This window comes from Anser anser (genome assembly GCF_964211835.1).
Source record: "Anser anser genome assembly, chromosome: 3".
NCBI classification, from domain to species: domain Eukaryota; kingdom Metazoa; phylum Chordata; class Aves; order Anseriformes; family Anatidae; genus Anser; species Anser anser.
This window is the reverse complement of record NC_139722.1, coordinates 61,174,198-61,195,407: the sequence shown is the minus strand read 5'-3', so window position 1 is coordinate 61,195,407 and position 21,210 is coordinate 61,174,198. Positions and strand designations below refer to the sequence as shown.

Below are 21,210 nucleotides of genomic sequence, written 5' to 3'. Positions count from 1 at the left end.
GTGCATTATATTTATTGTCTACTGGAAATGTGATCAGTGTTAGATGAAATAAAATGAACTCAAGTGGTTTACTATTCCGTCAGTTTTTGTTTAGTAGTTTCTGTACAAGGATAGCAGCTAAAGGTTAAAAAAAGTATGTGAGTTTCCATCTTGTATGTATTTAAGGGAGCAGGAGAATGGTACACAAAATAAACAATGTGTGTTTCATTGCATATACAGTTTAATACTCCCCACGTGTTCACTTAGCAGTTAAAGTGTCATGATTTCCTGTTCAAGTACAATCAGCCCAGAGATCCCTAATGAGCAGTTCTAACTTGAAAAGTTCACATGTATTTTTTTCTTGTTTAGCATGAAAACTACAATAATTTATTTTCAGACAGGTATTTATCATGGCCACAAATTTAAATGCTTCAGCTACATTTTCATAACCAAAATCATTGATTTACCCAGATACTGTATGTAAGAACTATCCATCTTAAGCACTCTTCACACTTAAATCAATCAGATTTTATTAATCAGAAAACTAAGTCCACTGGTTTTCATTTGCTTATCAAAGAACATACACCAGTTTTATAAAAGGAAATAGTTTTTGTCCCACACCAGTATGAAACCTTTTATGCAGAAAAGTATAATGTCTTATATTTGTTTTCTACGGTCAGCATCTAGCAAAAGGCAGATAGATGTCCACACAGGGCAAGTTCATTAATTAACACTATTTTTAAAATAGTATATTTACAAATACACATTTTATTTAGATGAGTAAAATACATCTTGCACTTGCAGTCTATTGAGGAAAAAAAAAAAGAAAAAAGAAAAAAAGAAAAAAAGAAAAAAAGAAAAAAGAAAAAAGAAAAAAGAAAAAAGAAAAAAGAAAAAAGAAAAAAGAAAAAAGAAAAAAGAAAAAAGAAAAAAGAAAAAAGAAAAAAGAAAAAAGAAAAAAGAAAAAAGAAAAGGATATCCAAAACAATAAAAGGCTTCACAAAACCACTTGTATACATTTATGCTTATCCTGGGTGCTCTACCCTGTGTGAACAAGTAAGGGGATTATTTTAATATATCTCTATGTGATATATTTATTCAAGTGCACATTGCCTTCTGTGTAACAGATGTCATTCAATTCACCTTTCTGGTTGCATTTAGTTTACCTTTAGCCTAAAAAGTTCTCGAGAAGATGTAATAGACCTACTCAAATCTTACATTTTCATTGAATGAAGGATTCAGGAAAAATGTTTAATAAAATGGATGAAATAATTCCAACATCTTGAATTCATTTTGTCAAACTAAATGTTTATCAGAGTCCTGCTTTCACTAACTTAATCAGAAGCAGGTTTGGGTTCAGTACGTGTTTTCCTGAACTAAAAAAGAGAAAAGAAAAAAAAAATAAAGAGTGATCTCTGAAGGATCAATTAATACTTGTAATTTTATGCTTTTATTTATTAAATATATATATGTATTTTAGTAGAGGCAGTGTGTTTCAATTAAAGAAAATAATAATAAAGCCCATTGTTAAAGCTGCTTTAAAAAATACATTGTATACCTTTTTTTCTTTTTTTTTTTTTTTTCCTTCTTCTCTGCCAGGAATTTAACTGTTTGAGCTTTAGTTTTCCCACTCTTTAACTGTCTAAGGCTACTTTTCAGAGTAATTAAGTAAAACGTTAAATTGTATAAAAAGAAATATTTTGGAAGGAAATGTTTTTGCAAGATGTTTTAAATTCCTCATCTGTTTGTTTGAAGACTGCTAACAGGGCTCCAAGCTTCTGAGCAAAAACCTGAAATCTGGCAAGATGGATTTGTCTTTTATTCTGCTTTGGCTGCGCTTTAAGTCTTTGAAAATTGGTATTTGCACATGGTTAGTGGATCATTTCAGAGGCTTACTGGAAAAGTCTCTAAACCACCCCTTTTGCACAGAACAGCCTCCCAGACAGACCCCTGTGGGCTTCAACTCCAACCTGAACAGGGACAACCGCAACAAATGGAAGTTGTTTGCATCTGTGTATGAATACTGGCTTGCCATGTTAGAGCACATTTTGTTCCTTGGCATGAAGTGGTATCTTTTCAATGGTTAACCTATGTTCTGTAGTGGGTTAAGGAACAGCATCCAAGGAAATAAATTTTCCCACCTGTCTTTTCAATGGCTGCTAAACAGAACCTGTGATGCATCTTGCTCCACTGAAGAGTACAGCTGACCATCATAACCTAAACTAGCATAGGAAGCTTTCAGCATGGATAATTATGGTTGCTCAACTTAAGAGTTCCATTTCTGTATAGTTTCTATATAGTTTTATAACAAGTTCAAGCCTTGCTTCTAGGGTTCTGTTTTTAAAACTCTCACCTCTCTCTTTTCCCCCTTCCCCCATTACAATCACATTTACGTTAGTACACTGCTTTTCTTTGGCAGAATTAAAATCTATTTCTAAAAATTCTGAGTTGTTACAACACTGTTATCTGTTTGCATTTCCAATTAAAATATAATAAACATGTAGGAAGAGCTGGGTTCTTCCACAACTAAAAAATTAATTGATTATTCATGAATTCTACAAGTAGATCATATTTAGATTTTTTTAATGGCATAATTTTTCAAATGCAAAATATATAAAATATTTTTACTATATTTCAAACTGTTTTCTACTAATAACTTTGAAAGTATGAAATCATTTATCAAAGAGCTATAGAAGAAAAAATATTTTAATGTGAAAACAAAGTGTTTTACATCCTAAATGAGTATTTTACAAATCCAAACTAAAAGTGAATTGAAAGGACTATTTAAGATTAAATAACTGATTAAATAACTGTATATAGTTTCTATATTAACCAGAACAAAAGGCATTTAAAAGTATTTTTCATTTCAAAATTCTTTAAAAGGAATTTTTCTACATAATTTTCTTTAGCAGAACCTTTACTAAATTTCACTGTCGCAAAATGTACCCCACTGTTGGGGGCAGAAGGAGAAGGGTCGTTTTCCCTTTTTTCTTACATCCCTCCTGTTGTAACTCCACTTACATATCCATATGTTCTCACAGAAACCTGGAGCCTTCTCCAATTAAGATGTCAGCTACCTTGGAGCTTCTAAAATTAAACAAAAAGGGCATTTCCCTTTATTTAACTTTAACTTATAGAGCAATATGAATATTGAGTAACAGATCTGTTCAGACTCAGCTAAATCTGTTTCCTACTGCTGTCAGCTCAACTCTCTGACCAACTATACAGTTTTGAAGACAAGTGAGCTGTTGTTATTTCCATTCCCCATAGATTTTTTTTTTTTTCCCCAGGTCTTCCAGCCATGTTCTGAACATGTCTCATAAGCATATCTCTCTTCCACATTCAGTCTGAGCTAGCTCCTACAAGCCTTTCACCCTGACAACAAATCAGAATGCATACACATACACAAATGTCAGTTCAACAAAATTTATGTAAAATCTGCAACAGAGATTAAAATAATCAATAACAACAGGTATATTTTTTAATATATACAGAACTGTATCATAACATTTCTAATTATTATACTAACACTAAAATACAGATTAATATTGTCTTTTCCAGGTGCTTTTACTTTGTGTATGGTACTTTTGCCACTGTAAAAGGTAAGGAAGAAACAGAAAAACTGATGAGATAAATTTGCTCCACTGGGGTGACTGTCTCTCTTGTTTTCTCAGGCTCATCAAAGCCTGCTTTGTATCTTCTCAAGCTCAAGAGATGGCCAAAATACCACATCTCTTGCTGTTCTAGGCACAATCTCACAAAAGCATACAAGTTCTGGGAGTCTGCCAGAGAGTTAAAAACAAATAATGCTGCCGGACACTAGCAAGAGCTCCTTTCCACTCTCCTTAAGGCCTCGTTTCTTAATGTGTAAAGTGATCTGATACAGTGCTAAGAAGCAGTGAAAAATGTCATGTTATAGGGATATAACCAGCAAATGTTCTTCAGAGTTTTATTTTATTGCCTTTTTTTTTTTCTTTCTTTCTTTTTTTTAACAATCCAGAAAATAAGTGCTAAACTTTTTGCAACCATTTGGGGATGGAAGGTGGATTCTAGCTATATAATTTCTATTTCTCATGGTCTGGCAATTAGGATTTCAACTTCCATATTAAAAAGATAAGAGGAAGAAGCAAATGAATGCCACAACATTGATATTCTGAAAAATACTCTGTCAATCTGCAACCAATGTCAGATAAAGGGTATCACAGGTAGGAATTTTCAGTGAAACGAAGAACAACATTAACATTTCTACCATGTCAATAAATACCACCTAGTTAATATATAATAAAAATACCATGGGGTTCGGCTTCATACAATTTTAACAGTACAATAAAGACTGTACTAGAGTTCTTATGACCATGGATGATTCATTGCATACTTGAATATTATCATGCACTTACACAGTGCATGAGTTCAAGCTCACAAGAAAATAACCTCTACCCAGGCATTGCAGTAACAGCACTGCAGAGAGGATCCTTCTAGTACAGAGACAATAAGTTGAAGAAAAATCAGAACTACTCAATTTTGTTTTATAGTTTTATAGCTTTTTAGATCTCAACAATACTGCTTATCTTGCAGGGGATGGGACTCCGTTGGTGATCCTTTGGGGCATAAAGTGGCGCTGGCTGTGATCGTATCTCAATTTTCTTTCATGCCTATTGTCTTTCTCTTGGCTATTTAAGCTCTAATTCTAGGAGGAAAAAAAAAAAAGAAATGAAAGAAAAAAAAAAACCACTCATGTAGACAGTATTACTTTACAGGAGATGTCTGCCAGGCAGTCAATGTCAGTGCTTAGGCTGCACTTGGTGCAGAGGGCTCAGTTGAGACTGTGAGCAAACAGGTTCAGTGACAAAGGCCAGCATTGTAGTGTGCCTCTGGACAACACTTACAGCTAGATAAAAAGTATTTTTCTTTTAACAGCACTGCCACTTCTTCCCCAGCCCCCCTGCCCAATTCCCTAGTCACAATTCTGCTCTTACCCTCCATTTTTGGCTCTGAGCCATTCTGGGATTCTGTGTTTCCTTACAGCCAGGTGTCAGGTATTTTTTGTCTTCATTACATCCATGCTCCCTTCTTTTCTCAACATGTTCTCAAACACCAAAGGCCATATCTTTTGTTAGTCTAGGATATGGCTTTTGCTATAGTAATAAGAAGATACCGTTTTACCAAAAGGAGTATATGGATATCTTCTCAGTGGGTCTAGTGAAAAAAATATGACTAAACAATATGAAAAACAACTGCTTCCAAATTCAAGTTTTCTTTTGCTGGAGAAGAAACACTGCTACTTTCTTATTCTGTTTGAGGAATAAACTGAAGGTGAAAAGGTTAGATTTATTCTGGTGATGTCTAAACACACTAATGAGTTTAGAAGGCTCAGATTTTTGTGCTACATAATTGCTGAAAACTATTATTTGCTTGAGAGTCAGAAACACTATGGTCTCTCTGGTTCTTGATTGACTGAGACATTTTACTTCATTTTAATGTCATTTAATGTGGTTTCCAGCAAACCACAGAATACTGTCTGTTCTGGTGCAATTGAGTTGGCCACAAATCCACAGAAAATTATTTTTTCACTCCCCTCTGACTTTGCTGGGGATCAACAACATTTTCTTGACACAATTAATAGAAAATGCAAAATTAACTTTGATTTCCACTTGTGGATAAAGCATACAATAATTTCTAGGAAATGCTTCTGGTTTCTCCTATTGGGCATGGTGTCCATTTGTCCAATGCCAAAAAAGTATTAAAATAAATACATAAAAATTGAGACAACTCTGCAGCACAAAAAAAAACCAAAACACACACACACAAAAAAAAAACAAAACCAAAAAAAACAGCAGTTTACTAAATTATTTACTTCAGCATAAACTTCCAGCTCACCCTCTCTGTGCTCAAGAGGTTTCTTCAGTTATACAACACAGGTCTACACTAACCACTAACAAAAACAGGGAGACTGTCATTAAAAAGATTTTCCCTGACAACCTTTTCCCTGTGTGGCTCCCCTCCCCTCCACCTCCCCAGTCTGCAGTCTGAGATTTGTTTGATTTGATGAAAGCAGATGATAGCTTTATATGGGAAACTCTTATATTCTGCTGCAATAAATGGATGGTCACAAACAAAAAAAAAGAAAAGCTACGTTGACTGATACCTTCTAGACAGCTGGATCCAAGACTTTGAGATTTCTTTTGTGGGTTGTGATGGGCACAGGTTTGTTATGATACATTTTTAGTTCAGGGTATTCGCTCCAGGCTCTGAAGGAAGTATCTGTCAAGAGGTAATATGGCATCTGAACAGATATTTCCTATTTTCTCCTTGAAAAAGGTAGATGGTAGGAGAAAATCTAACTCTAGGATCCAGGCAGAGAACACCTCAACTGGTAGTCAGAGTGAACCAGAGGCTGTTCTCTGGCTTATGGCTACCTGAGGAGGAGTAGCTGAGAGAAGGGTAAGGAGATAAACTTTCTTGGTCTGCATAAAACCTGGCCCACCATGGACCCCATGGTACCTACAGCCCTAACAATTTCATGGCACGAATGCTCCCTTGTCACAGCCCTGGCTCACGCCTGGACGTTTAACACCCTGCCGTGAGCTTTGCCATACAGTCCACAGGCTGGGTTACGGACTTCTAGTCCCAGTGTGAACAGAAAATACAGGAAGGTACATGGGAGGTTAAACCCATGTTTAACCTACTGCTTAAAAAAAGGTGACTGAAGTAGTTTTTGAAGTCATTATGTGGGCATTTAAGTAAATCAAAAGCGATAATGATACTGCAGTTCCACAGGGAGCTGTCAAATATTGAACTTACATGAAATACAGACTACCAGTTTACAGATACGTAAGGTCTAAATACCAGTCTTTGGATCACAGGGACACATTTTCAAAGAGCAGTTCACCCAGCAGCTCCCTTTCGCACTTCTGATCACTTCCAGATGTGATCAGCACTTACGGACCCTGTGGTTCTTACGACATGATGATCTGTGTCATAAACAAATAACAAACACTTCTGTGGAGATGGCTAACACACAACCAACAAGCCTGCGGCCTTCTCTCCCGCACTACAACTTCTGTAGCACAACTGGTCAGGGGAACTTCGGCTTTTCCTGCATCTCCAGCAGGTGACCTGACCCAGAGGAACAGGCAACCACCTGGACAACTAGAGGATCTCGCTGAGTCTTTATTTGGTGCTTTTAAGTCTCATTTGGGCAAAAAAGACATTTCTTACATATACAGACTAAAGCGCACTTAGACAACTGACGATTAGCTCTGCCAACTACTAGCCTGTTGCAAATCTGTCTTTTGTTAGAAATGGCCTTTGAAGTCACCCAGCTCACTGCATATAATTTCAAAACATCTCAGGGAAAACACACAGCACCATCCTTCATTGCATAACAGCATGACTTTAACTGGAACAGTGAGACGACCGTCTGGGTCCAGATATCAGTTCCTGGTATGTATCTACATTATTAATTGCAACATAACAACAGTGCCAACTTTAGTCATGTACCACAATATTTAAGCAAGCCTAAAATTGGGAAATCATGGATGAGAGGCCTGTTAAAATTTCTGGGAATTTTGCTGTTGGCTTCAGTGGAGCCTGGACTGCAGGATATAAACATTAGCTCACGTTTTCATAACAAGACAGCAGAGGGTTAGTTGTGTCTCTGACTCCCTGAATTGAAATGTCTGTTACATTTCAAACTAGTGGTTGAAACACGTGGTTCTTTGTCAGCGATTGCCCAAGGGAAAGAAGGTCTTTCAGGTGTGCAGTATTGTACCTAATTTCAACGTAATTTCATTAGCCACCAGTACAGGGGCCTGCAAGAGCTCCATCCATCTCCAGAAAGAATGAGTTATGATCGTTGACTAAGAGTTGTCAAAAACATATCACTTTCACACTCAATTCAAACTTTATATTTTAATGCAAACATTCTGAATCTTCTCTCATTTTTTTTTTTGGTAAAGATAAAATACAGACAGCTACTGGCAAGCAAGCTTAACATGGGAAACATTAGCATGTCTCACTTTTAACAGTGAAGTTCCCCTTAAAAGTTAAACCTGATCTGAACCTTGGCTCCCAAGACAAAAATTCTGTAGCTTACTTCATGTGGAGCACATTATGTTTGGCTCTAAAACAGTTTGTGTCAAAAGCAATTATTTCTCTTCTCTAATTGCAGTCACAATAATGTTCTATGTTTAGAATATGAAATAAGCATATGCAACTTTCTGACTGCCCGATGCTTTAACTGCTTTACCGTTTAATCATTGCTATTAAGTAATAAGGTGTAGCTATGGGTAACTATTCTGGATAGCAAGGTACATTGAATGCATTGCACGCATCCCTTTTCAATTTGTCCTGATAGATGATGTCCTGATAAATATACTCACGCTGGTTACTCTTTACAAATGATATTGAATGATTACATTTAATTTTGCTTCACTACTTGATTTCCCTAAGTCATTTTATAATTTTATAATGTAAGACCTAAAGAACATACACAGTTTTTATGTACCTTTTTTAATTTGGGTAGAATTACACAATCACAGAATCATAGAATTGTAGGGATTGTAAGGGACCTCCAGAGATCATTGGGTTCAACCCCCCTGCCAAAGCAGGTTCCCTAGAGCAGGTTGCATAGGTAGGCGTCCGTAGAAGTTGGTGATTTTTCTAAGAGTCAATAAATACATGTAGCTGAGGACTCTAGGGCATAATCCCTTCTGAATTATCCCCTGAAGCTGTAAGGAGTGGCAGGTACAGATGCAAAATGGGAACCCTCCAGTCTCAGCTCAGACTGGATTCTGACAAGTGAGCTGCAGTAGGGGACACCTGCCTGTCCATGCTGACAGAGGGCAAAGGCAAGGACAAGCACTGGCTCCAGCTACTCCATATCCTATGCCCCACCCTTACCCCCTCCCCCCTCCCCACCCCCGAACCAAAAACCAGCATGTCTGATGCAAACTGTAAAAGGTTTGCCTGTACTTTATACCTCTGTCTGCTAAAAGCCCAATTTACACCAAATGGTTTGACCTCAGTATGACTTCTGACATACCATCCTGCCTTTAAAAATCATAATATACCCACTTCTGTCAAAGTTCGAGGGAAAAACAGGGTAGGATGAAACAAACTCTGTGGTGTTGTTGGTTTTTAAGATCATGCACATCTATACTGCAGACTTCCTGGGGCTAAGACTGTAATGTTACCACACTTAGCACAGATTGCCCAGTGGTTAAGGACTGCATTAGCAATACAGGGCACACGAATAGGAGACATTAATAACAACATGATTGCGTTTTATATGTTTTGTTTCTCAGTAAATTTTAAAATATTACTGTTGTGAAACATAGTATAATAATTAAACCCTAAAGGGAATGAGTATGCTTCTCTAGTACTATTTTGAGAAAGACTTGAAAAGCACTACATTATTTGAGAACACAAAGTTTTTTCCATTGAATTTAATATATATAATTAGAAGGGAAATAAGATAAAACCCTGAAATAACATAAGAATAAAAGGTGATCTTATGTCTAGTCACCTGCCAATTACTTCTACAATGAAAAGCAAGTAAAATAAATACAAAATTTTAAACATTAAAGTCTTAGAGATACAGTTGTAAATTTAAATAGAAAATTCAGGAAGGAAGATGCATTCCCTTTTTACCCTCTTCTTCGCTCGGGTCACACAATAAATAATTCTGCTAAAAAGCCAATCCATTAAATTGCTTTATTTATTTGGGCATTGTATATGCTTTTTTTCCATAGATCTGCCAACATACCTTCCCAAAGAATTGCTGCTGCAGTCCTGGACCTCTCTTAAATGGTAGACAAGAATCTCCTATGAATTAGATTGAGACCATCATACTCATTTTCACTTATAACCAGATCCAGATTTGAACTTAGGTTTTCAAAGGTGGAAGGCTAGTAGAAGGCAAGAATATTTCATGCTTTAAGGGGAGGTAAAGTTACCTCTGCTCTACAAATGACATAAAGTCAATCCCACAGAAATTTGACAAACATACAGACTCAGATCACAGTAAATTATATCACTTGGCAGCTAAACTGGAGAACTAAGTCCAGAATTGCCAGCAAAACTCAAGACACACATTTGGATATATGGAAAGCTTTGAGATTTCTAACAGAAAGGAGTATGCACAGGCATCTTATGAGACTCATAAAGAACCTTATCAGTTGGGAAGGACTGTGTAAATTCTAAGGATCAGATGAAAGTTTTTTTGTGTTTTTTTCTTTCTTTCTTTCCTTTTTTTTTTTTTTTTAAATAAAAGCATTCAAAAGGAGAAGATAGAACAGACAGACCATCTGCAATGTAACCACATAAAAGACCCCTGGGCAAATCCAAACCCATTAGCAGAAGTGCTTGACAAATCTGCCAAAGAGCCAGATGCTGCTTATGGAGGAGTCTTTTTCCCTCCTTGTCATCTGGATCCTCTGACTTCTGTTCCCAGAGCAGGACAATGATGACTGGTGCGCAGCCTAAACTCTGTGTAAAGAGAACTGAAGCACAGGAATTAGGCTACCTTAAAATAAATAGATGAGACCAAGTCTGAAATATTATAAGGAAAACATTCTGAACATGCATACAAGTCATGTATAACATGCAGATGTTAGAAAACAGAAAGCAAACTTGCATTTACTTTATTTCCATGTGGTCTTTATATATGAATTTTTTGCAGTTCATTCTACTCATTTCTTTTTTTTCTTCTTTTTTTTTTTTTTTCTTTTTTCTTTTCCTAGTGACTGATCAGGGTCTGGCAAGATGGCAAAGGGGTGATTTTTGGTGTGCTAAATACTAGCACAACATACTAACTACATGGTGTTAGTTAAGTACTTACAGAACACATAGATTGACAGATGACATTTAAAATGTATCTGAACATGTTGTGAAATATCTAGCCAATGAATTACACCTAAAAATATTTGAGAAAAAAAAAAAAAAAGGTGATTCATTTAAACAGCAACGTGTAACAATCTCTGAATAGGGAATTTGGATCGAACTGGACAATTTTTTAGTATTGCATTCTTCTAGGAACTTATTCAATTGGATTTGAAGTGTAAACTAGGTGGAACCAAATACTTGTATTATTCAGGCTCACCATTGGTAAAATATATTTGGATTATCTAAGAGGTCAAAGAAGCTGGAACAGAATTTGAATTAGTTCTCCTGTGTGCTGCTGTAATGTGATATGACAGCAAAAAATAGACTAGGGAGAAAGAAAGAAAGAGAGCTCTTTCTCATTGTGATTAAATGTGCTGAATTTGAAGAACCAACACCGTCATTTTATGTCTCAAAATCCAGTTCAATTTTAGGAAAAAAATCTGTAAAACTATTGGTTTAAGTAAACACACTTGCAGGTATAATCTCAGCTTATATTTTTTCACTCTAAACCAGTATTTCCCCTATCCCAAGACACTCCTGAAGGCTCAAAAATATTCAGTTCTGATTAATACATTATTTAACTCAGAAATATATGTACTTGTTTTCCAACTCTCTGAAATTCAAGTAGACTTTGTATGAAAAAGTACTATGACTTTGCAGATCAACACATTCAGTCTAAACTGGTCACAACGGGCAGGGGTGGGGGGATGACAGAGAGGGAAAGGGAAGTGTAATGAATGCTTACTTTTAGAGGCCAAACCCTTGGACCTCACCTTGGGGCACAAAGCACCTCGTTTTGCAGAGCAGCAATATACTCACTTTAGACAGAAACTAATTTCAGCCTGCCAGTGACTTCCAGACTGTCACCTCGGAACGGCTGGCAGACAAGAACGCTTGGTGGTGAGCTAACGCACGCTGCCCGAGCTAATAATGCAACATGAAGAACAGGCAGAAAAGCAAACTTAAATACCACCAGTCTATGCAACTAGTGACAGCTCAGGCTTTATGTTGGGCTGCCAGTATCCACACCATGATTTAAGAGAAGTAAATTGTGTCATTTGCAGGTGGGGAGGACTCTAGCAGACCACCCACACTGGTACCTGCTCAGTCCGAAATAGATGAGTAACAACCAGGTGTACACTAAGTCACTGGGATTGCTTCAGTCCTGCTCCCTCTGTGCACCTGCACCTCCAGCTACAGAAAGTTGATGATGGAGAGTGACAACAGCCTTGCAAATGGACTTAAATTTTAACTCCTGCCGTCTCCATGTACATCACATTGTGTCACCTGTTTATTCAGTAGTAAAGGCAGTACATGTATTATAATTCCTCTCTCATGGAATTAGCTACTGTAGTTGCCCAAGTTACATCGTGCAACAGCACCTGTGTATAAAAGGGAGAGAAGATAGCATTGTGAGAACTGCCCTGTGCACTGCTGTATCTGTGCTGCTACCACACTGTTCTACAATGATGACTAAGGGATTATATTGAATATTTCAATGTGCTTGAAAAACTTTGATCATAAAATTCATATTGCATTTGTTTATATGCTTATAGGTATTGCTTATAGGTTGCCAACCCCAGTCGAAAGCTATGAGTTTTTTGTGTCTACTTCTTATATATGAAATTTTGGAAATTTTTGTTGCATTCTTTTTATTTCTTCAGTTGTTTTTTTTGTGTGTTTAGTTGTTGGGGGTTTTCTTCATACTTAACTGCCATTAATACTTAGTCATTGACACAGCTTTAGAACGTCATTTCTGCAAACCTTTCCCAGCCCTCACAGAGAGCACCAGCATGCATTTCAGTTGAAGGGCACTCACAATCCCCCTGTCTGGGATGGCTGAAAGCACCTAACAGTAGCTCAGCATGTGTGAAGGGTTTCATGACTGGGGCATGCTAAATAACTTGTGCTCTTGGAGCTGGCTCAGAAATCACAAAGCACTTTGGAAGTCTCAATTATATCAAAACTATTAATTATACAATTACATGGCATGGTTCTAGACCTCCTCACAATTAACCAGAAACATTCACAAATGGAAATTGTTGCCTCTTATAGGGCACATAGAAGACAGAACTGTGAGAGGACTTTAAAACAGAGATGTGGACACAGCAATATCCTGGGAGTCACTGCTATCATTCATATATAATAGTAGTCTGTAAACTACTAACTACCCAAGATGGCAGAAAATTTTCACACAGATCACTATGGGATAGCTAAAGGGACTTGATTTATGTCTGCTGGTTATAGGATACCTTGGATGAGATCCCCACTCTAAGAAATATGCAATATTTTTACCAAGTGAAATGGCTTAACAGTCTTATGTTTAGGACACGTACTTAAGATATGTAAGACATGAGGTCAAAGGTCATATCCAGTGCATAAATGTAGAAAATAGCAACTATTTCTTGAAACACTTTAAGTTTAGATAGTTAGACAGTATTCAAAGGGATTTTAACTATTTTCAAAATACACCCTAAAGAGCAGGAATGACAGCACCTCTTTAAGGCAACAGCAAATAAATAAATACTTCTAGTTTAAATTAGCACATTCCAGCATGTAGTTGATCAGTATTTTGTATTATTTACTCTATCTCATTAATAAGACACAGTCCAACCAACATAAAAAATAAATTCAGAGAACTCAGAGCTCTTAAAATATGTTTCTTTGTTTCTTGGAGAACTTTCAATTTCCAGATGTACTATTTTTCTTTCAGTTTTTAGTATAGGTTTAAAATTATTAGCAGTGGTTGGTTCTTGCATTCTAGCAGCACAAATGCATACTAGAAAGCACTTACCTTCATAATATGTAGTGTTAGACAAAAGTACTATGTGATTGCACGTAAGAGTAACTAAAAAATTTCCAAATTACTACTTCTACTAACACCTCTGTTAAAACCTTGTTTATCCTAGTCTTTTTTTTTTTTTTTTTTTAAAGGTTATATAAGTTTCCAATAGCTGTTCAAAACCTCTTGTTTTTTCCTTGTTGCTTTTGCTTGTTTCAGAGTCTGACCCACAACTGATTCAGGTTAGTGGAAGTCTTGATACTGACATGATCTGGCTTGGCATCACACAAAGAAATTATTTGTAATATAATAGAAAATATGTTATGCCTGATTTTAGCAACAACAACAACTACAACAAAAAACCACTGGAATTTATAACAGAGGAAAAATATAAAAAATACATTAATTTTATCGTTAAAACCACAGGGATCTGTTAATATAAACCATTCCAATACTTCTCTGTGATGTCATCAGTTACCATGTGTTTGTACTCTAAATAGATTATTGCAATTTCTGTAAACGTATCATATATATTTTTAGAACTCTTTGGGGGCTTGGTCCAGAGCCAATGAAAACCAACGGGCAGACAGTGACCAGCTTCAGTAGGCTCCGGGTAATCAGAAGACCAAATTTCTAAAGTTAACACATGAGAACATCAGGGTATGGCATGCAGAGAGACACCGCACAGACTGCTCCAAAAATAGGAAAGACTTGTGCTGTCTGCAAACTACATGCCTGAAAAGCATACAACACACATAGCAAGAAAACATACTTGTTGCAAGTGCCATGTGATGGTCATGGATGTAGTATGTCATTCAATTACGTGTATCTGCGCAGTCATCTTGCTAACTGTATTACTTTGATTGACTCAAACTGCTGAAGTGGCATGCAGACTAAATATGTGCACCAAACCTTTAATAAGTAACAGATTTGTGTAAAACATTCTCTTGACTGCAAGCTATGCCTGTGTGTCCCAGAATGCAGCCTTTATAAGAAATCTTATTCCACAATGTAGTTATTTTAAAATTGGAAAATTGTGAAACATTTTTTGCCAGCCACTGTCTTAACTGAGAAGTCTGCGCTGGATCCTGCCAAACGTTTCTCTTAGGTGAAATGTTTATAACTATAGAGAACTCACTGACATGAATGCGATATTCTGACAATCACATACTGTACCTCCTGTTGACTGATTTTTTTGTTCCAATTCCTAAAATTACTTGTGGCAGTCTTTCAATTTTAGCTTTATTTATTCTGCCTTTTCCTAGCAAATTTATGTTGCTGTATCTGTTCCTCCTTATAGTTTGCCCCAAACCCAAGAAATACTAGCAGCCAGTAACAAAGCATTAAGCGCCCTTTTTTTTTTTTTTTCCTGACTAAAGAATAATTTTATTTTTGCATGGATTCCCCTATGGAACTGAACAGTTTTGCAGAACAGCAGAATATGAACAATCAACATAAATGCTTTCATTGGTGTATCTAGCTGGTCTTATGCAAAATCAGCAGTGCAGCAAGTAATTGCTGGTGGAGTCCGCAAGGATATTCAGGAAAAGAGGAATACATTGTCAATAGAGAGAAGCGGCTCAAATAAATAGCATCTCAGAAGCATCTTCTACACATCTACTTCACCATGAGATGAATGTGACCTTAGGAGTCTAAATTAAACTGTCATGTCAATATCTCATTTCCTCAGATGAAGCCCATTTATCACGTCACCATGATCTACAGGTTATTCAGTGTAAGATAGAGTGGTGCTACACTGCTCTTGACTCTGAAAAGTGTTTCAATTAGCCTCTAACCTAAATAAGCTACATTTGTCTCATAAACAACAAATCCCTACCTTCTAATGAAAACTTTTCAGATAGCTGAGAATTAAATGTAGGAGCGCATTTGGCTAAACAACATATCTGAAAACTTGAGAGTCTGAGCTCGCTCCCTTTTTACTGCACAACCAATACTATTTATTTTTTCTGTTATAACTGCTGAAACATTAATGACAATTTCCATAGCTGTTGCTGGCTTTTCTTGCTTGGCAGTTCAATCGTAAAGGTCCTCTTCACCATGTAATAATAAACATTTATTGTTCATCTGCTGAGCTGCAAATAAATGGAAAGGTACTGCTGGTCTCACACTCCTACAAACTGGTATGCAAATGGTTGGGTGTGCTCAAACGACCCTGGGAAAGGCACAACAGCTTCTGTCACAGAACCCATCAGACGACCTGTTCTGCTTGTATTTGGGTTGAGAAGTTATTAGACCTGGTAAATACAGATAAATGCAAGGTATCATAGAATCACAGAATAGTTTGGGTTGGATTATTTAATTCCAATCAGCCATCAAACCTGAGCTAAGAATGGGAAAGTTCTGTTGAACAAATTAGTGCAAGTAAAATTTCAGGTTGTGTTTTAACAAATTGTTAGCTCAAATTGTTATAAATGAAACACTTTTGATGATCTGGTTGTCCAGAATAAGGTGCAGGAGATATGCATCATTTCCTTTTTATTTTTGTTAAATGCACTGATGCCCATGGAAACCCTTTTAGGTAATGCACTCAGTGTTAACATGGCTCTGGTATAGCAAATATCATGAAAACTGTATTCATACCAGTGTCCCGAGTTACAGGGGAACCAAGCCTTGGTCTCATGGATGCAATGTGAAAACTGTGGTAGCTCTCACTGTTATCCAATACCATCTATTTACCTGTTAATGCATTAACTACAGTAATTGTCTCTGGACATGTATGTGCTATATCCTACAGCATTATATCCTCACAAAACAAAAACAGGAGTAGGTATCCAAATGAGAACAATGAAAAAATATAAAAGCCCATTTCTCATTCAGGGGGGTTGAAAGAGACTTTTAGGATGAAGGAAGAGAAAAGGAATGCATACCTTTTAAATCTTACAATGTGGTGCACTTTTAAGAAGGTGGGTTTGGAAGGCCAGAACAGCAATCATCTGATGAACAGCTGCAATCTATGCTGAAAGCCTCACTGAAACCCATATTAAATTGAAATATTGGAGATCTTTTTTAAACATGAAAAAATCCTCTGTGTTTTTTCGGACAGCCTATTTATCTGGCAACTGTGTCTCTGTGGACGTGACTCACCAGTAATCAGCGTCAGTGAATTTGCTTTTCAGCAATACATAGGAACAAACTTTGTCTAACTGGTACTAACATAATAGTTACCTCTCCAGGAAGAAAATAAACTGTCTCATCTGTCAGAAAAATCTATTCATTCTTCTGCAGATTCTTCTATCCTCTACAAAGGGCAAAAAAGCCCTATAATCAGTGGACTTAGAGGAAGCTGCAGAAGACTGCTAAATTTTCCCTTTGCAGGGACTTCCTCTTCCTCTCCTCTCTATTTGATTTTATAATCCAGTAAACTAGATATCTTGGGCCAGATCTCAGTTTGTGATGTGACTTTGATCTTACAGTAGAATCTCTGACAGGCCTGGTAGGAAGGGGAAGGGAGAGGGAAAGGGGAAGGGAAGGACTTTGGGCTAGCAGTGATATGTTCATCAAGCAGTCTGTTGTCACAAAGAAAGATGCTGCCCTGGGTTGTATAGCCAAAACCAACGTGTTGTAGCTGACAGTGAAATGGAGAATGGGACCCAGTATTTACCATTTTACCAGACTTCACATATATTCTAGTATTTAACCCATTTTCATAGGAATATCTTGAGGTATGAGGCTGTAATTGTAGCTTACAAGTTTTAAGGCAACAAAACACTCCATTATTAGTATTAAAAATACTTCTCTGATTATCTATGTAAAAATGGAGTTATAACAACTGCAAACAAGTTAACTTTCATGCATCACACTAATTTTCAGTGTTTCTTATATAATATTAAATAAAATGTAGGAGCTGTTCAGCATATTTGGGGGATCGGTCCCATTTATACCCAGTATATAAGACAATTAAAAGCAATGTGTGTTTATAGGCTCTGAACTTTTCCTAATCTCACTAGTGAATTTAATACATGGCCAGAGTGATGGAGTTGTCACCCATGCATGTTGCTCCTGTCTCGTCAGACCTGTAGTATGACAGTCAGCAAGTCCCAACCTTTCTGGCTCCAGGAAGATATAAACATTTTGTCCAACTAGACAGATATTTAGACATGCAGGGTGAATTTGATTTTTATTACAAAATTATGTAGAAAGAATGCCTTAGTATTGCTATAGCCACAATAGCACCGTGATAGGTTTAATGCGTAAACAATCTGAGAAAGGTATTTACAAACAGCTCATACGGGTTTTGCAAAATAACCCTCAAGAGACTTAGACAGAATTTGTAAAAGTAAGGAATTTGTGAGTTACAATTTGTGACAGAGATACTGAAGATCCATGCATGGTTTTTTGCGTGTTTATAATGTGGTGGGTGCCTACCCACCATGACTTCAGTTCTTAACCGCAGTTACCTGTGCGTGTCTGCAGTTTACCTGTGGAGATAATAACCATTTTTGTATAAAAAAACCACTGGTGACAGTTGATTTTTACTGTCTATATGACTGGATACTTCTGGAAGGCATATTTTGATATGCTTCATAGGTTAGTATTTTTTTTTCTGAAGGGAATTTACTAGTTACATCTGCAGTTTGAATGTTTCTTTCTAAAAGACGAACCAAGGCCAAGCAAGACAAAGAATCTGCTGATACACACATGTCACTCCAAGAATTCTCCTGACAAAGTTCCCACACCCAGTTTAATTACTTCCCTACTGTAAAAACACTTTCCATCTGCATTTATTGTAATAGTTTCAAATCCAAAACTAACACGCTATAAAGCTAGCTAAATAAATGAATGATATTGGCCTTAGGTCCCAAGCCAGGAGCTATTCTGTAAGGCTGTGTGTCTCCAGCATTCATTTTTATGCTGATGTTTCATTTTATGTGCAATGTTTTCACTTAAGACTTGTTTAGAGAAGAATTACCTTGCTCCAGGCTTTCAAGTGTTATGTGCTGTGCGGTGCCCCCTAGCGCTACTGCAGTCAAAGGCCGTCAGAGATTCCCCTGGAAGACCCAAGTCGCACCGCGGATCGAGATCCGACAAAAAACGCTTGCTGCAGGCTGAATACACAGCATTACACACACACGGGCCAGGAACGTTAATTTCGACTGTTTCTGATATATCCTCAAACTGAGACCATGGAGCTCCAAATGAAAAAGTATTTTGGGTTTTGCTCATTAAAATAAATAAATAAATAAACAAATAAAAATTACCTGATTTCTCCTCCAAATTGACTATTTGTAACATGGTTTCCCTATTAAACTTGGTAAAAAAAAAAAAAAAAAGTTTTCTGTTCCTCACACCTGGTATGAAGAATTTAATTACAATTCTTAAGAAATTTCCTAATGTGCAGAGATAATGACAGTATGTTATATCCTGGGTCCTCAAGCTTGTTGCAATTCATAGTCTGAAGAAACAACATCCATGGATTCTTCAAAATTTTAAATCATAATTTTAAATGTTTGAGATACAACAGTCGTCTTTAAAATTACATACATGCACAAGTGTTGTGATAAGTGGAGATTTGTTATGCCATCAAAGTAGTTGGAAAGAGCTTGATCTTTATAATAAAATTTAAACCAAAGCAGCAGGACAGCAGATACATTTTCCATTTATAACTTATTAAATGAGAACCAAAGGACGAAATATGCCCCAAAGTATGCAAAACTACTACTGACTTCACTGGAAGCATATCAAGACACTGAATTTTATATTCCCTTATATATATTCATCTCTTACCAAACTAAATGAAAGGCAAAGATGTATTCATAAGGGACACAAGAAGCTAATCAAAGAAACTCAGACAGTGCACTGCATAGCTCAAGCCACAGATACTACATCGGACTTTGACATTACATATGGCCCCCAGCTCCCAAAGGATGCTGCTGCAACAGTGACACAAAGCTGAGGATGGGATTTGGCAAACCTTGAATTACTTAGCTTTTCTGAGTTTTAATTACAATGTTAGCATGATGTCAATTTTTGTGAAAATTAAATAGTTCTTCTAAACAGAAGCAAGACAAAGATAGGCAAAAAACACTGCAAACCACCAAATCTTAAGAAAATCACCCATTGTGGCTCAACAGTTTACTAATTAACAGAAACACACAAACCTAAAACAATTGCTACTTCACCTGCTCAGAACTATACATACTTGTACCTCCACGTGCAAAACACAGAAATTAAATGCATCTCCTATTCCCCATGTACATGAAATTAGCAAAGACAGTGTTTGAAAAGTTTCATTTTAAAGAGTACATGGCCTCTTCCTAACTTATAAACACAGTGCCATGCTTTTCAGAAGTGAAAAAAAAAAAAGTTTTGATAAAGGTAAATTTTCACAAATTACGACAGAACTGCCAACACAGGAAATAAACTGTATTACTAGTAAACATCAGGTTTCTCATGTATGCAGAAAAGGGACAAAAGAAAAAAAAAAAAGTGAAATTTGATTACATAGATTTCTTTATGATATTTCTTAGGATTTTCTTTTAAGTTGAGAATGATAATTCAGCATTATGGCACAATTTATACTTATCAACCCTGATGACAGCCCCCATCTCAGACTGAGGGGGGAAAACCTTCTAGAGTGAAAAGCACTTAAAATTAACCCAGTCCTTCACTCTTTGCAAAGCAGGTTTCTCGCACACAGTGCTATGTATCTGCAGCTCAGCTCTGTATCATGCTGCACCACCGAGCTGCAGGCAGTCAGCACTTGCCTTTCGTTACCATACCTGGTGTTCGGAGGCTCTGACACATCTGATTCTGTACACGTTTTCTTTACCTGCAAAAGCAAAGGATTTCCACAGTTACTCTCACTTGAAACACAACTTCCTCGCTCACCGTTCACGCACTTACATTGCTTAAAGTGGATGCAACTCTGCTCACCATGATCTCTATAAAATACTTCCCGCATTTTACAGCAGCAGTATGCAGTACTAAACAGTGTGTTTCATTATTATCCCGTGAACGGCTGCCAAATGCACTTCCCTAGGCTCCATTAGTATGTAAAATGTTCAGCTAAAATAGCTTGGGAGTAGCCTAACTGGGAACAAAGAAAGCAAAGAACCAGGTTCCCCACTTGGAAACCAGAAAGCCATACTGTTCTCAGCTCAGTAAAGAAATGTTTTCCCAATTGATACTGCTTCTGTTTCCTGCTAAAGCTCACAATAATAAACACTAGATTCTGGGGCAAAGTGCAGTGCTAGCTAAATAATTCATACACTAATTTTCATTTTGTGAATCTCCTAAATGTATGTTAAATGTGTTTTCCTAATGCATCAATGAACTTAAAACACCACATACAGCATTTGCACACATATTTGCAATATATAATCACATAAACGGTAGTTTGACTTCCATATTAATCTTTGCAATACATTGCTGTTAGCCAATTAAGGGTGAAAAAAATCCATTACTTTCCAATAAAAATATAAAACTGTTCTCTTACTATCAGCTATCTCTTTGGGATCTTCAGGATTTCTTGCAAAAATTTAACTGTACCTTCTGTACAACTTTTCATCCCTTCAGCAGAGAAACAAGCATTTTGATCACTTGTG

At 36.7% G+C, this 21,210-nt stretch overlaps 1 protein-coding gene across 5 annotated transcripts in view; it reads right to left on the bottom strand.

Annotated features, from left to right (window-relative positions):
* The window catches only part of EYA4 (EYA transcriptional coactivator and phosphatase 4), a 154,580-nt gene that overhangs the window by 53,436 nt on the left and 79,934 nt on the right, over positions 1-21,210 (bottom strand). For all 5 annotated transcript variants that reach the window (XM_083829337.1, XM_083829341.1, XM_083829340.1 and 2 more), the window contains exon 3: positions 20,386-20,435. In XM_083829337.1, coding sequence (XP_083685463.1) covers positions 20,386-20,435 — 50 coding nt within the window. The remainder of the gene's footprint in view (positions 1-20,385; positions 20,436-21,210) is intronic.